At 34.7% G+C, this 16,173-nt stretch overlaps 1 protein-coding gene across 1 annotated transcript; it reads left to right on the top strand.

Moving 5' to 3' along the window:
* The first annotated feature begins 13,053 nt into the window (after nucleotides 1-13,053).
* LOC120354666 lies at nucleotides 13,054-14,437 on the top strand. Its single transcript, XM_039442057.1, has 2 exons — nucleotides 13,054-13,592; nucleotides 14,231-14,437. The coding sequence occupies exons 1-2, from the start codon at nucleotides 13,482-13,484 to the stop codon at nucleotides 14,435-14,437; spliced, it is 318 nt and encodes a 105-aa protein (XP_039297991.1). The 5' UTR covers nucleotides 13,054-13,481.
* Nucleotides 14,438-16,173: the final 1,736 nt, after the last annotated feature.

Genomic DNA, 16,173 nt, shown 5'->3' with positions numbered 1-16,173 from the left:
TGATAATGGATATTATTTCAATTCAACAGAATTATCAATTTTTGTTCAAACATTACTTTCAACATGGGGAAATCATTAAACTGTATTTTCACAAAAATTAAGGAAACTTAATAATATTTTGGAATAATGTTTGAATATAATTATCATTTCTGAATAATAAACAAATATCTAAATATCAGTCATGTATAATTGTTCACAGAGAAAATTGAACAAATATGCTTTTTTAGTTGACAATGTGAACAAAACCAGTATGAAAATCAAGCTAGCTATCTTCACTGAATAAGAAACTGATAATTTCTTATAAACAGTCTAAAGTTGATATTCAATTTATAAAAAAATATAAGATAAACAATTGTAATTACAAAAAAAACTGACTAGCAATAGAGAAAAAAATGTAAAATTGAGCAAAAGTTTGTCAAATAAAGACAAAACTTTCAAATCAGTTTGGGTTATGATGAAGATCATCAAATCAATGAAATAGGAAAAAATAGGAAAGTTTCAAAAAATAGCAAAAATTTTGGAGCACTCTCATAGATGAATCTAGACTTTTAGATATCATGATCTTGTAGACTATAAATAATAACTCACAACTGAACTATTGACAATTGCTTCAAGAAACTCTATAAATGGAAATGAGTCATGTAGACATGTGTGCATGTCATATTTACAATTTACTCGAGAACAAAGAAATAAATCTAAATTGAAACCACCTGCAACGGCCATATACCAAGTGTCGAGAGTATTTAGGATAGTAGTTATATTGTCATCATCATCATCATCGTTATCAGCAGCATCTTTATTATCATTTTCAACTGATGGATGATACTGATGTTGCTGATGATTGTTGTGTAGATAAATCTTTTCCAAAATACATTGACGAAAGAAAAACTTATTGGATTCATCGAGTCTGCCAATGGTTTGTAATTGAAGAAATTCATCAGTATAGTATTGATCCACTAGTCTAGCTACACATAATAGAACATTATGTAGTAGTAGTGTTAGGGTGAACAATTTTGTTGTTAATACAATGACTTTCATTGTTGTAATGTTTAAAAATTGTTTAGTTGTGTTTGTTTTATACTAACAAAAAGAGTGATACAATAATATTATGGTTCATAACAGTGTTTTTTTTTGTTCTCTACATATTATAATGTTGGACAAATTAATTAAGAAAGTGACTGCTCATAGCACAATGGAAATTTCATCTGCAACAAATTTAATGAATGACACATCATCATCTTCTTCTTCAACTTCTTCATAGCTGCAATAATAATAATAATAATAAGCATATAGCTTTTATTGGTGGACAGCCCCTTACAGCTGGATCCATTTTGTCATATGAGCCATGACATTGGATACATGGACCCTACAATTTTAGGTGGACTCCGAGCCACCATGGTAGACACTAGTGCAGTGGGCATGGACCCTACAATTTTTAGGTGGACTCCAAGCCACCATGTAAGACACTAGTGCAGTGGGTGTGCACTAGGTGCAGTTGTATCTAACTATATGTGTAATAAATTTTTTTCTCTCTCTTCTTCTCCTTTCAAATACCTACTCTTAACACTACAGTAATAGATAATAGAGATCATATTAGGAAGAACTACAATAGGGAGAAAATCAATTCAATTACAATTGAGGTAAGCTGCTTGACTGGTCAGTATGGGTTTACCTGTAATATAGTGCCTGAACAATGTACTAAAACACTGACATATAAAACTGAACTGACGGTTCTTGTTCTAGAGGAAAATCAATATAGCAAGTTTGTCTTGTGGCAGTTTTTACATGCCCTACCCCAATGGGGAAGGGGTAGAAAAAAGTAGTTGTGTAGGCCACCAGAGCAATTTAATCTATAGTGCCAATTACAATTGAACAGAGCTATGCTACTACCCCCTCTCTTTCTCTCTTTCTCTTGCTCACCAACTGAAAACACTACAGTAATTGTATGACAAGGAAAATGACAGAGCTATGCTACCACCCCCTCTCTTTCTCTCTTTCTCTTGCTCACCAACTGAAAACACTACAGTAATTGTATGACAAGGAAAATGACAGAGCTATGCTACCACCCCCTCTCTTTCTCTCTTTCTCTTGCTCACCAACTGAAAACACTACAGTAATTGTATGACAAGGAAAATGAATAAATTATATGTGATGCGGCCTGAGAAATCATGCCTTAAGTCGGCAGAGCAAAAATGTCAGTAGACCTCAAAATAGCTTTATAGGTTGAAAATCATGATTTTGAGATTGTCATGCAATCTGTTGAATTAGTTTATTAACTAGATGCTAGTGGCAGTCACAGTGTTACCAACATTCCCTTTTAATACTAAAAACCACGTTTAAAATCATATGACACTCTGGTGAAATCATGCCTTAAGTCGGTAATGTTAAATCCCCATAGCAACTTAAGGCATGTTTTTGTTTGTGCTTGCTGATCAAGTGTATAGGTTAGAAAAGTATCCAAGTAACTAAGTTGGATGACTTTTGCTCTTTTATGACAGAAATAATTATTCTTATTATTATTATACTTGATTGAGTTAGATTAGGTAAGCTCCATTTTCATTGTGTTGTAATAATACCTTTAGTTAATGTATATTAAAAACATTTTTATTGATTAGAACACTCATTTCTATAATTCTATGAGTACAAAAAGTAAACTCTTCCATCAAATTAAGCACACTTTTTATTTTTAAGTTCACTTTTACACACAAAGCAAGCAGAATTTTCATCAAAAAAATTTTTAGTTACTATAATCTTATTCTACATGACTTACTGAACATTTTGATTACCTATTTTATAGACTTATCTTCGAGTATGTGGAAGTTATGAATTTTTCAATACTGGAAAGTTTACGGCCAATTTTCCGCATATTGCAAATTTGAGTAATGAATTTTCAAAAATTCATATAACATTCATTTTTAACGTTATAAGGATGAATCTGGTGTTGAAATATTCAGAATTTTGTGCTCTATCAAGATAAAATAAAAAACAAGAAACTGAAAATCCAACTTGAGGCATGGTTTCTCAGGCTGCATCACATATTATGAAAATATTGTGGTGTTCCTCTTTCTAGGAGAAAATCAATAGCAAGTTTGTAAAGTAATAGCCTTGGTCAATGACCTAGTCACTGACAATTACCAACTGAACTGAACAACATAGTTGTTTTTCTCTTTCTAAAAAAGGAAAGTCAATATGATGACTGCTTGACTAGGCAATAAGTGTGCACCTGTAATTTGAGTGCCAAAGCAGCAGGGCAAAAGGAGGAAATCAATACGGTAGTGTTGTTTGATTGCAGCTGCTAATATTAATATTTAATTTCAATAGCCTATTTCATACTACAACAATTGAGTGTGTCTGTGAAATCAAATCAATACTTGCAATGGGGTGACGCTGAGTGTGTGCACGCGTGCACCCCACTTATGGCGGGAAAAAGATTTTGCCCCAGGGGGGAAAAATCTAGTTTGAGGTTAGAAGAAAGAAAAGGAGGGAAATTTGTTGTGGTGGGAAATTTTGAGGTCAAGTGACGTCACTGAACAGCTGATGACGTCACTAACCTGCTGTCATGTGACCCCCCAACTTAGCCAAGGGGCGGCGGTGGGGTGGGGGATGATGCTAGGGAGGGGTGGGGGGGGACAAAACAGCTGATTTGAATCTTTCTCTGTCATTTTCTACCTACTCTTGGACAATGTCTGCTGACGTCTCAGATAAAGTCCTTTACCTTTCTTGGATGATGTGTGCTGACATTTCCTGGAATTCTTCTTCTTAAAACTTCTTGCTCCTCCACCAAACTTTGCCTTGGCCATCATGATATTGGTGACTGCTAGTGCTGCTGCCCTCTCTGCCAATCTTGAGCGCGTGTGCTACGCCCCCTGTGGGTGAATGTTTCCCACTTCCCAAATTCTATAGATAAGAGTGTTCACCTTCATATATAACTCCTACATAAAACTGTTACATTCAATCATAGACACATGAAAAAATGTATAGTCTGATTTATCATCTTGAAGTAGCATGTGTTAGCAAGAAAACCGTTAAAGTTCACTGTACTTCAAATTTCTCCCTCATATGTCAAGTGTTATCCTTTCACAAGATTTTATGTTTTCGGAGACAATACAAAGCCTTTATATTGAGCTAGGCCCATTTTTGTAATTATCATTTCTGCAACCTGATTTTCAGAAAGGTTATGTTGCTTAGCTTCTATCCAATTCATATTAAAACTAACGTGTGCATACCCGCTGACGATATCATAAGCTATCTTATGGATGAATAAATTAAGATAATCTATGAATGCAGTCAAACATTGCAGTCTCATAACAGACCCCTCTTCCAAATTTTTAATTGCCTCAGCTATGTCATCACGAATGCTTTTCACAGCGACTTCCATCTCGTTTTTCTTAATAAAATCTCCTATATCATTTTTAGTTGCATTCTTGTCTGTAATTTGATCAATCAGGATAGCAATAGCATCTTTTGTAATGAATTGTTCAATACCATCCATAATATTAGCTTTTACTGCACTTGCCATTTCAGATAATCATTTTTCAAACTCTTCCTTTGTTAATGGAGAACTAGTCAATTTCTGCAAAGTAGATTCTAAATATTGCTCATCAATTGGCGATGGGTGTGTTTCATTTACTTTAGTAAAAATTTCTGTACTAAGCTGTTTTAATTTAGCATTGAGGTAGTTTCTGTCCAAGACCTCCAAATTCTTAATTTTATCTGATATGGCTTTTAATTTCTCATCTAAATAACCTTTATCAACTTTATCGTTGTTAATACTGTCCAACTGGGATGAAAAGCTGTCTGTTAAAGTTTTCACTTCTCCTAGAGCAGATTCTAAAGTTAGAGTTCTCTCTGCAATAGCTTTATCAATATTGGCACTAAAATTTTGTAATGAACTTAGAATATGTTCTCTTTCAATTATGCTCACACCAATATTCTTAGTATTTTCCGAAACGAGTTTGGTTATTTGTGAATCTAAATAAGATTTCACAGCTTCGCTGATTCCTTGCTGATTTATCAATTCAATCATTTTCTGTGTTATCAAGTCAATATCGCACATGAGATTAGCACTACTAGGTGTATCAATCTGACCGAATCAATGCAAAGTCATTGTAACACTAAACAATTAGTTTTGCTTCTTTTAGCTCTTCAATTATAGATGTGATCTCAACATCATGTCCAGTGTTGCCAGAAGCTTTTGAGGAATAGAGTAAATTTAATCTTTCCACTAATTCGTCAAAATTATCAAAGTATTGATAAATTCTATCATGAGATTTATTTTTTGCAAATTTCAATAAACCTCATCCCTTCTTTTTACTAATCTTTTTACTGGGAAATAATTTCTGAATCATTTGCAATTTAATTCCCTGATTACATTTAACATACCCTCTTCGATCTAAATGTATGCCTGTAAGTGTTACTTATCCAGATCTCTCTGATTATAAGATTCGAATTCGGTCTTGAAATGAATAATAACTCAAGTAAACCTTGTGTTATACGAAATCTTTCATTATAAATATCTATATAACCATTATCAAATATTACTTGCTGATTTCCAATATAATACACATCATCTTTAGAATCATATGAAATTCCATAACTAATTGAATTATTCAATTTTTCCGCATGAAACGTTTTTAGGTATTGTTACAGCACCTCATCGTTTTTACTAGAACCAAGTAAACTGTTTTCAAATTCAGTTGAGCTTAAAAGATTCTCTGTTGAACTCCCATAGCTTTTATCATAACTTGACTCACCCTCCTCATCCTCCTCATCATCAATCTCCATGCTCTCTTCTTCCTCTTTTACTTCTTCCTTTTTTGGTGTAAAACCATGATTAGAGTGGAAACTAGATTTGGTTTTTCCCAGTTCAATCATGGGCTCTATCAACGGTGAGAGCATTTTCCTATTGTATTCCTCTGATCGTTTTTCAAAATTAAGTAAGCTTTTATGCTTGTCACTGATTACTTTTCTCAATTTCTTAATCTTATTGATTAAACTGACTTTCTTTCTATTCAGTTTTCTGCTGCGTGTTTTAGACAACATGACTGTACAAAGAATTAATCTCTACTGAATGGTAAGAAACATATCAAGCGAATCTCGGTACTTACCGCTATTAATTCCGCACTCTGTCATAATAGTTACAAAATTATGAGGTTTACGATTCCAAACTTTATGGCAAAGTTTACTGAAATCTTTATAAGAAATATCTCCTCCAACATGATCTCTGTGAATTAATTTGAGACTCAATAAATCTATCTTGAAGATTATATTCGCATTGTCCCTAGTGAAATGTTTCTGCTTAGCTCCATAACTCTGAATTAAATATGCTGTGTCAATATTACGATGTCGGCCCATAGTAAAATATTCTCTTATTCGAGGTACATGATTTAGTTGTAAATCGTCAAATATAACTAAAGAATATTCTGATATTTTGTTTGGATGTGGTATAGATTCAGAATTGTTGTTTATATGGAATTCAATATCCTTCATGTTGGAAAAAACATTAAAAAAAAAATATATTTCTCTTGATACTCACTCTTGGTATGCAAGTATATAGTTTTAAATCTCAACCCATTCTTTGAAAAAATTAAATTAAATAGCAAATTGGTCTTACCACAGCCTGAAGAGCCCATTATAAGGATCCTTGCATTATGAGGTAACAACTTACTATTTTTAACCATGCTGGGATTTCTTTCTGTCTTATAATCTTGTCGAAATTCACTATCGGGATATTACTCATGTTAGACATGTGTACAGCATGTGATCTGATAAGGAACTAATCATTTTTCATAAGTTATCAAGTTGTTATCAAGGGGGTGTGTCACTCACCACATGGCTCTCTGAGCGTGGATGTGTATGGCTTATCACATCAGAATGCAGTCGACGCGTGCTCGCTGTCACTCCCCCCTTTCGCAGTGATGCAATAGCAAACTGATAGACTTAAACTTCAATATATCGTTCCCTCTCTCTCAAGCACCCTCTTTACGAGAATGAATATGCTCTGCTTTTCCTTATCTATGGCTCAGTGAAAGATTTTCTAAAGCAAATTACGAAAATGAAACTACAGATTGAAATGAAACTGAGAAGCATTTTTTTGATAAAGACATATTATATTTAAACCAAATCTTCGTGACATTTACAGTAAATGCAATGTATTACAATATGATATAACAATAGATTATTTTTCATCTAATAGTTGACTTCTACTAATATAACTAGGTGTTGAAAATCCAATCCACTTAACAAGCAATCCTTTTTTGTCACGCTTTAATATTTTTTCAATCAGATATACTTGTCTCTCCGATTCGTTTAATTGTGTTTTTTTAACTTCTTCTTGGTAAAACCTATCACTAATTACTTCTTTGTTTGGATCTCGCAAGCTGTAAGTTACAGGTTGAGAAGGGAATATAGAATGAATCACAAAATACTCTGTGCTCCAATTTATGTTATAAGATTTATCAAAAAAAAACCTTTTCTTTGAGATTTGTACAACATCTCCCAGCTTAAATTTAGGTTTTGAATTTTTCAATTTATATTGTCTATTGAATGCAGAATTCAAAGAAATTAGAACATGATCACGATCTTTTTTCCGCACATCTTTAGGTTTCATTCTAATTGAAGTGTGCATTGTTGCATTATAATCACGAACCAAACTGTCTAGCTGGGTTATCCAGTTTTTGGTTCCACGTTCAGTTAAATATCTATAAATTTTTGCTTTAATTGTTCTATTAAACCATTCAACTATGGAAGCTTTCTTATCACTAAAAACATGGTAATGTTTAATACTGTATCTATCTAATAACGCTTTAACTTTTGAATTAAAGAATTCTGTTCCCTGATCTGATTGAAACAACTTAACTCCCTTATTTTTAGAAATAATTGGTTCAAGTGCATCAAATACAGATTGACTTGACTTGTCTTTTAATGGTACACAATATACAAATTTTGAAAAACAATTAATAACAACTAAGATATACCTATAACCTTTATTAAAATGTGATAAACTGCTCATCTCAATGAGATCGGTTGAAGCAAGTCTTTTCCACTTTTCAACTCATATTTGCGAGTGGGATAGTTGACACGTGGCACGCTATGAAGTTCTAATGCTATCTTAGATCTAATAATATTCATATTTACAACAGGAAATCAAAATTAGTGGTGCTGGATGATCGTCACGGGACATATTGAGCAATCAGTTAGAGTGTTGTTGGCACTCTATAATGTCCAAAAGGCAAAGTGTCCACACCATTCTCTGCAATGTATCTCTTGTTGTTATAAGGACTCAAGCAGATTTTTGCACATTCAATCTGAAACATGGTGTGATTATAGGATCTCATCATATTGAATTTTTTAATGTGTTCACAACGTTCAATCAATGATTTCTTGTATAAATTAAAATTAAGTTTTCTATATTTCACTCCGCTCTGTACACCCTTTGCTACAAATTTATTTACAGGTTCTTCATTCTCATTACATACCAAATATGAGTAAAGTTTAGATCGAAGCCCAATAAATTGACAGATGGGTTTCGATGCTGTCTCATCCTTGAACTTTCCTACAACTTTATTTCTCTCCATGGAAAAGCAGGAGTGGTAAGGAGGGTAGTTACTAGCATTGAAAAGGTTCAAATTTTCTTTAATCAACTGATATACGTCCACCACTTTTATATTTAAAAGAAAAGTATCAGTATTGGTTATACAGAGTTCTATGCGATCCCACAGTATAATTTTTTGTAATTCACAATAGAAAAAATCGTACATATGGAATTTACTCAACTCCAGTACAGAAAACCCGGAATAGATAGGCTTGTTCATTTTTAGTTCCAACTCACGAGAGAAAACCGCAATCACGTTCGGACTAATTATTTGCCAGCGTTTGTATAATGGATTTGAAATGTACTTATCTAATCGTTTTTTGTCCGTGATAGTTTTAATATTGATATGCTTGCGAACTGATTGAATAGTTTTACCAAAAATCAAATTGCAACAGGCCTTAAAGAATGATACTTCAAATTTATTTTTTGCGGTCTGTCTATTGCGGATATTGGAGTTGATGTAGCTTTTCAGCCAGGGAGATTGGGAAAAGCTAATAACACGATGTACTTTCATTAATTGCAAACCGAGCTGAAGGTAGAGTTTTAAATTGAGGTAGTGGACAATGTACTTTTCACGGTCAAAAAGTGTGTTCATGAGCTTTTTGGTTCCAGTTTGACCATTCTCATTTGTTTGATAGTTTGACAGCAATTCGTGTGGAGGTGTTTGGTGGAGAGGCGTGAGTGGGAAGCTGGCATGCTTATCATGTAACTCTTTCAGATACTTGAGATCACATTCTATTACATATCCAGTTTCTGAATTGCTGTCCAAATTCACGAAATCAAGCTTGGAAATTTCTTTCTCTGTGAGGAATTTGGAATTTCCTACAGGTAAGTTTCGACTCATGGCTTCCGAGTATAAACTGTTCGCATCAATATAAAGGAGATAATTACTCGGTTTTGAGGGGTCGTATGTCTCAGGTAGATGCTTGTTATTCGCCTCACAATAACGTTTACCCCATAACGTTTACCTCACAATAACGATAAATGAGACCCCACCCCTCATCCCCGCCTCAAACATGAGATGCATGTCAGGATGTGTGATCAACTCTAGTTAAACCTTAGTGTACTTCAACATACAATTCCAGGTAAAGTGCACGAGGGAAACAAAATGAGTGACATCAAGGCTATATGAGCTAAAAAGCGTAGACCTCATAGATTCAAAAACGTCCGCTAATAGCAACATATCCAAACATAAATAGAAATCGTGATATTCAACCAGTGATTTCAGTTTGAATGTTGAGAACACTCTTTGCGCATGCTCATATTCTTCATGAGACAGAGGTGTATAAGTTAAATCATTATGAAAACATTCAATGGGAGGAAGTGATGTTTCCGCGAATTTTTCGGGACAACTCATGTATGAGTAAGGATATATTCCTTTTTTCAACAAGAGATGTCTGTGTTCGTGTGGCAGGTCATGAAACACTGGAAATAAACGTTCGAACTTCTTTTCCATGTCTGTACTCTCTACCAAATTACGCACCAATACTTCCAAGGATTCGCTCATAAACTTGTAGGAATCTAAAAATTTAATTTTGCCTACTGAAAGTGTCAAAAATCTCTCTGACGTATTTGCGATACAGGAAATTTCTTTTTTGCATTTACCGAGTGCTTTCAGAATGAAATGTGAATCAATCCCGGAGAAATTGTGAAAATAACACGAAATGTACTCCGGAGTACGAGCTGATAAATTACAAGAAACGTGGGCTGCACATAGGTAATTTCTGGTTTCATGCGCGTGGTGACGACATTTAATATCGGTGTCTAAGAACAGTTCGGTGCAAAGCCCACAGTTTACCAAATTTTTAAATTTGCGCTCTTGACTTTCGGATAAAAGTTGCATTGGAATTTCACGTTTCATATCCTCATATAAAATGTCACTGAGATCTGTAATTTCCTGAAGAAATTTCTCCATGATTTTTTCATCTAAATTACTCGATCTATGGAGTACAGGTCCATGAGCGATTTCCCCATTCACATCAATAACAACAAAACAATACCTGCAGGGAATATGTCACGCTGTTTTCTTTGTATAGCTATGAGTAATTTCATCAGAATCGGATTCATCATCATCATTATTATCGATATTAACAATGTAAGTTTCTATATCAGCGTAAATTGTATACTTTTTCTTCAATGTGGCACCTAGTTTCTTAAATTTAATTGTGTCTCCACGTTTAGGATATGATACATGCTGTGATTCAAACTTGGAACAAAGTTGATCATGTTTCATCAAATTTGCTTTGCCAACATAATTTTTAGATTTGTTTGATGTAAATCTGTGAAAACAGAAATTACAAATGTGTACTTGACCATCGTGTTTTGAAAGGTGAGAGAGAAGACGCGATAATCCATCTTTCCTGTTTGCGGTATTAATTAAACAAAAATATGTTTTTCTTGCATCAGCTTTCAGCATTAAAAGATTAATTTGGTGCTTATGAGTGCGGAAAATGCTCGTGTGGTAGGGGAAAAACTTTTTGTTGTCATACACGATGAAGTGAATTGCAGTATCCGGATTCAGTATTTCAAATTTCTTAATATCGCATGTCGTCATTATGAAATTTACACCTCGCGTATTAAGTGTGTGAGCAAACTTGCTCAAATACTTTACAGTCAAGTCTGAGTTCCTTGGTTTCTGATGGAAATATGTGAGGACTGACCATAAAAAGCATTTTTTGTCAGACAGATTTTTGACATTTATAATACATTTTTTTTTTTTAAGAAACTCGGGTGTTTGAATGAAACTGGATGTGAATATTGGATTTATCACATTCACATCCAGTGACTCAATTTTCTTCAACACCCAACTGCTGCCATGTCGAACAAAGTTCTCAAAAGATGACAGGATTTTTCTTATAGCCAACATGAAATGATCATTAGAATCTTCATAATACTCAAGCACATTTAGTGCTATGTTGGAGTAACTATGAAGATTTATGAGAGATGAGACAGTCTTGCTAACCTCATCATCCATCACCACTAATTTATACAATAAAACATTTAAGACAATGAACCATTTTACTTTGCCATCATGCTGTGCTGCGTGCTCCCTAATTATGTTGAAAACATGACATTTCGATCTCTCGGGCACGTTCTCGATGGCAATTTCCTCGGGATCCTCGATGTTAATACGATGGCAGACCGTGCTGGAATTCACGCCATGTAGTCTGCGTTCCCTTGGCATGATGATGATGATGGCGATGTTAGATTCTGAAAAATGAAAGAATAACGATCAAGATGATATAGAATTAGAGTGATAGAGTACAACTGCATGTTTTTAAATCAGTTGTGAATTAGCATTGGTAGAAGAACGCTGTGTGAAAATGTTATCTCAACAACAGATAATGTTGCATGAAAGATTATTAACTTTTGATAGAAGATGGACAAAATATTCTCAGCATTTGTCGGCGGAAAACATGGTGGAAGAGGGATTCATATTTGCATGTGTACCAGACATTGTGCGCTGTGTATTTTGTTCAATATATTTGGGAAAATGGGAAGAAAGTGACGTGCCAGCAATAGAACATGCAAGGTACAGTCCGAACTGTGCATTGAGAAGGAAAGATAATATAACAATTGAAGAGGAGAATTTCGATATTAATAATATTCTACGTCAATATGAAGAAAGATATTTAACTTTTCATTGTGTAGAAGATTCATCTGATCAAGGAGAGTATTTTGAAAATCATAATTGTCATCTACATTGTGACTATTGTAAATCATTATCTGATAAAGCAGACTATTTGGCGAGAAATGGTTATTTCTTACATAAAAATCACTATCTGCAATGTGTCTATTGCAAATATATTATCGAAAATCCATTTGAAAAAGTAGGTAATACATTTACCGTTTTGTTTATATGAAGAGTGTGAGAAAGAAGGGGGAGGAGAAGATTACCCAGATAAAGCATATCGTAAAGATGAGGTAAAATCACATGCATGCAGTATGCTGTAGAAGGTTTTTTCCTCCAAGGACAAAAATCCTCCCTTCGAGGACAAAAATCCTCCCTCTGAGGACAAAAATTGTCCTCTGATGACAATAATTTGTCATCGGAGGACAATTTTCCTCTCCTCCGACTCCCCTCTGAGGATAAAATCAAAGTAAAAATGTACTTACATGTGTTGATTGATGCGTGAATGACAGGTATCTCCTCGGCTATAGATGTGCAGGTATAGATGGCTATCTGCCTATGCTTCCTTTTTGGATTGTGTGGTAACCTCTCAGGTATGTTGCCTTGACGAGAGCTCAACTGGTTATGACGTCGGAAGCCGAGTTGTGAGCTGAGCACTCCAATGCTGTGAAAACAATGAAATATTTAATAACTGATAATATTAGAAATCAATAAGCATCACAAGAGGTAGGATGCTATTCAAAAAATATGGAATGTTTGAGTGAATGTAACGGTTCTTCATGATAGGAGAGAATACTTACAAATCTGAATGATGTTGATAACGATGTGGGAGGATATAGCAGCAGGTGCTGCTCCGTGCCTAGTCCTAGGGGAGAATTTTTTTCACCTTCTAGCATGTGTGGCTCTCACTCGCACGAGCCTGGAACAGAGAGAGAAACACATGCTATATAAACAGATGTAATGCAAGCAAAATTATCATTAACATCAGAGTCAGATTCGAGTGTGCTCTACTCCACTATCATACAAGATGAGTTCGTCATCATCATCAACCTCGTCTTCATTCATCCTCCCAGATAGCCCACCAGCACATGAGCATATCCTCAACTACTGGCAACAGAAAGCTGCCCTCGCTGCCGACGTGTCCGCTGCTGGACCTGCTCCTTCTCCACTCACCATGGAAACACCATCACCAGGGGAGATCGTGCTGGGTGACAGTCCAGTTCAACACTTGGCTACACCTGCTACCTGGGCACTGCGATGTGTGGTGCCAACAACAACATGAAGCAGAAGCAGGGGAAGAGGAGGTTGGTGTTTGACGAGCCTGAGGTTAGCGGGGATGAGGACGAGACAATCTTCTCACAAACAAAGGTTAGTTTCAACAAATATTATTAACTTGTATGTGTACAGATTTTTTTATAAAACAATCAATCATTGGAAAAAATCTGTATACATACAAGTCTTTGATTATCATTATTTGATAGCAAAGAATAATTGTTCAAAGTAATCGCTCATGCATAAATTATTTGATAGCAAGGAAATATTATTTGAACTGATTAGAGATGGAATTGAATTACGAGATATTATTGTTTAAAGTAATTGCTCATGCATAAATTATTTGATAGCAAGGAAATATTATTTGAACTGATTAGAGATACAATTGAATTACAAGATATTATTGTTTAAAGTAATCGTTCATCATAAATTATTTGATAGCAAGGAAATATTATTTGAACTGATTGAAGATGCAATTGAATTATGAGATATTATTGTTCAAAGTAATTGTTCATGCATAAATTATTTGATAGCAAGGAAATATTATTTGAACTGATTAGAGATACAATTGAATTACAAGATATTAGTGTTGGCGGATTCTGCAATACATAAGTTTTTACTCACTTTGAGATTGTGTAGTGAATCTATTGATCAAGTTCTCTAGTATCATTTGACAAATATGATTTGATGATAATCTGAAACAAATAAGACACTAATCAAATATTTTTCAACAGAAACGTGCTGCAATGGAGAACGAGTCATTGCTTGTCACCCTGATGAAGGAAGTGCAGAGGGCAGAGGAGGATGAGAGGAGGGAGATGGACTTTGTCCAACTCATCAATCAGCCTGCACCCAAACCCTGGGTTTCACTGAGAGAGTTGAAAGAGGATGCTCTCTACCCCATTATCAGTGCGAGGAAGCATACCAATAAACATGGATGACGAGTTATTTTGAAAATTAGCAATGCAGGAAGCAAATCTGTGTGTGAGGTATATTTACAACAATGATTTGCCTCCTGCATTAGCACGGAAAAAATTGTAGAGTTCAACAAAAATTGTAAAAATTTGGTAATGATAGTATCACATAAGTTGGGGAATTGGAATGATATAAAAAGTGTTAAGCATAAACAATTTTCATATCTATACAATTTGTCGACTTATGTGTTACGAATTGTATAGATGTATGTGTTGAAGTAGTATTAGTAGTGACTAAATTGTGTACATATTTGATAAAAAATTGTTTTCAATTCTTACCTGTTTACACTTGTTGTTGTTGTTGATAAGTTCATAATGAATAGTAGAAACACAGACAGAAGAATGGTTCACCTTTCACGTTGTTGCACTCTGTTGTGAATGATATGTAAATAAGCTGAGCTCCCCTTTTATAGTTTGTTGCGAGCATGCATAGAGTCAAATGTCTTCACTACTACACACACACACACTCACACACACATATACAGCCAAGCGGTTTTGGTGAGTTGATGCATTGCTCTCTCCCACATCTGTTTTGGCATGCGTTCCTACAGATATGGGCGGGTGCGATGACATCATTTCTCCCTTTCAAATTGCATTCACCTTTTCAGATTTGTTATTTGAAATAATATTCTTATCATTCAAACAATGTTATAAGCACATAGCAATCTGATAGTGTGTGTGTGTGTCTGAATTCATTTCCAACTCGTTTGAAATTGAACCAATTTAATTTTCATTTGATTAAGTTAGTGTAATGATTAATTAATTAATAAACTTCAGTTAATGTTCAACCATTGAGTTGAAAGTTTAGAAAATAGTATGTAGGAGAAAGCAAAGTTCGAGGAAACGAGGTGGAGGAATCTTGAGTTCAGCGGCAAAAGTTTTTAAGGGTGTGACAGGTTTAGCAGGTAATGTGACATCCACTATTCTAAATAAGCTCATTGACCTTCAACAAAATGAAATCCACCTTCTTGGATATCAGTATTGCGGGCCGGGTTAATGAAAGGTTAAAGAGAGGTGATCAAGGTATAAATTCATTAGATAGAGCCTGTAAGGTACATGATATAGTGTATACACAAAATAGCAATAATAAAACTCGAGCAATAGGTGACAGAGCTCTAGCGAATGCAGCGTGGGACATATTCAAAAATCCAGAAACACCCCTTGCCAAGAAAGCACTTAGCTATCTTGTTACAAACGTCATGAAAGCTAAAGCAGCGTTTGGTGGGTCTTTGAGAAAGAAGAAGAAGAAGAGGAAGAATGAGAGGAGAAGTTATAGTAATGATATTAGACGCAAAGCTATAGCTCAGTTGAAAGAGCATATTGCAGGAAAAGGGTATTTTTTGAAACCTTTTCCTCAAATAACTAGTGGGGGGAGAGTTTTAATCCCACCCTCTTTACCACCACCACCACCACCATCATCATATGGAGTGAGTTTATTCCCCCAGAAACAAGTTAAGAAACGTAGAACAACAAAGAAGAGTAGGAAGAAGAAAAAGAAGAAGAAGACATGAATATTGGAGGAGAATTGAGTAATTATGATTTGATTGATTGGTCGAAATTATTACAGATTCGGCTAAGAGGTATATACAGGGTGTTTCAGAAGTAGTGTCGAGAATTTTAGGGTATTGTACCTGGATGCTAGGAGACTACAAATGTCATATTTGAAGTGTCCAAAACTCAGCGGTTATCCTTATAGCTGCCAT

This window comes from Nilaparvata lugens, chromosome X, assembly GCF_014356525.2.
Source record: "Nilaparvata lugens isolate BPH chromosome X, ASM1435652v1, whole genome shotgun sequence".
Lineage (NCBI taxonomy): Eukaryota > Metazoa > Arthropoda > Insecta > Hemiptera > Delphacidae > Nilaparvata > Nilaparvata lugens.
The sequence above is the reverse complement of the archived record's forward strand: the minus strand, read 5'-3'. Positions and strand labels throughout refer to the sequence as shown.

Excerpts from the sequence above, each read along its gene's own strand:
- LOC120354666 (XM_039442057.1), top strand. The coding sequence starts at position 13,482 with ATGTGTGGTGCCAACAACAACATGAAGCAGAAGCAGGGGAAGAGGAGG. Across the intron at positions 13,593-14,230 it reads CAATCTTCTCACAAACAAAG|AAACGTGCTGCAATGGAGAA; the intron begins GTTAGTTTCAAC and ends ATTTTTCAACAG.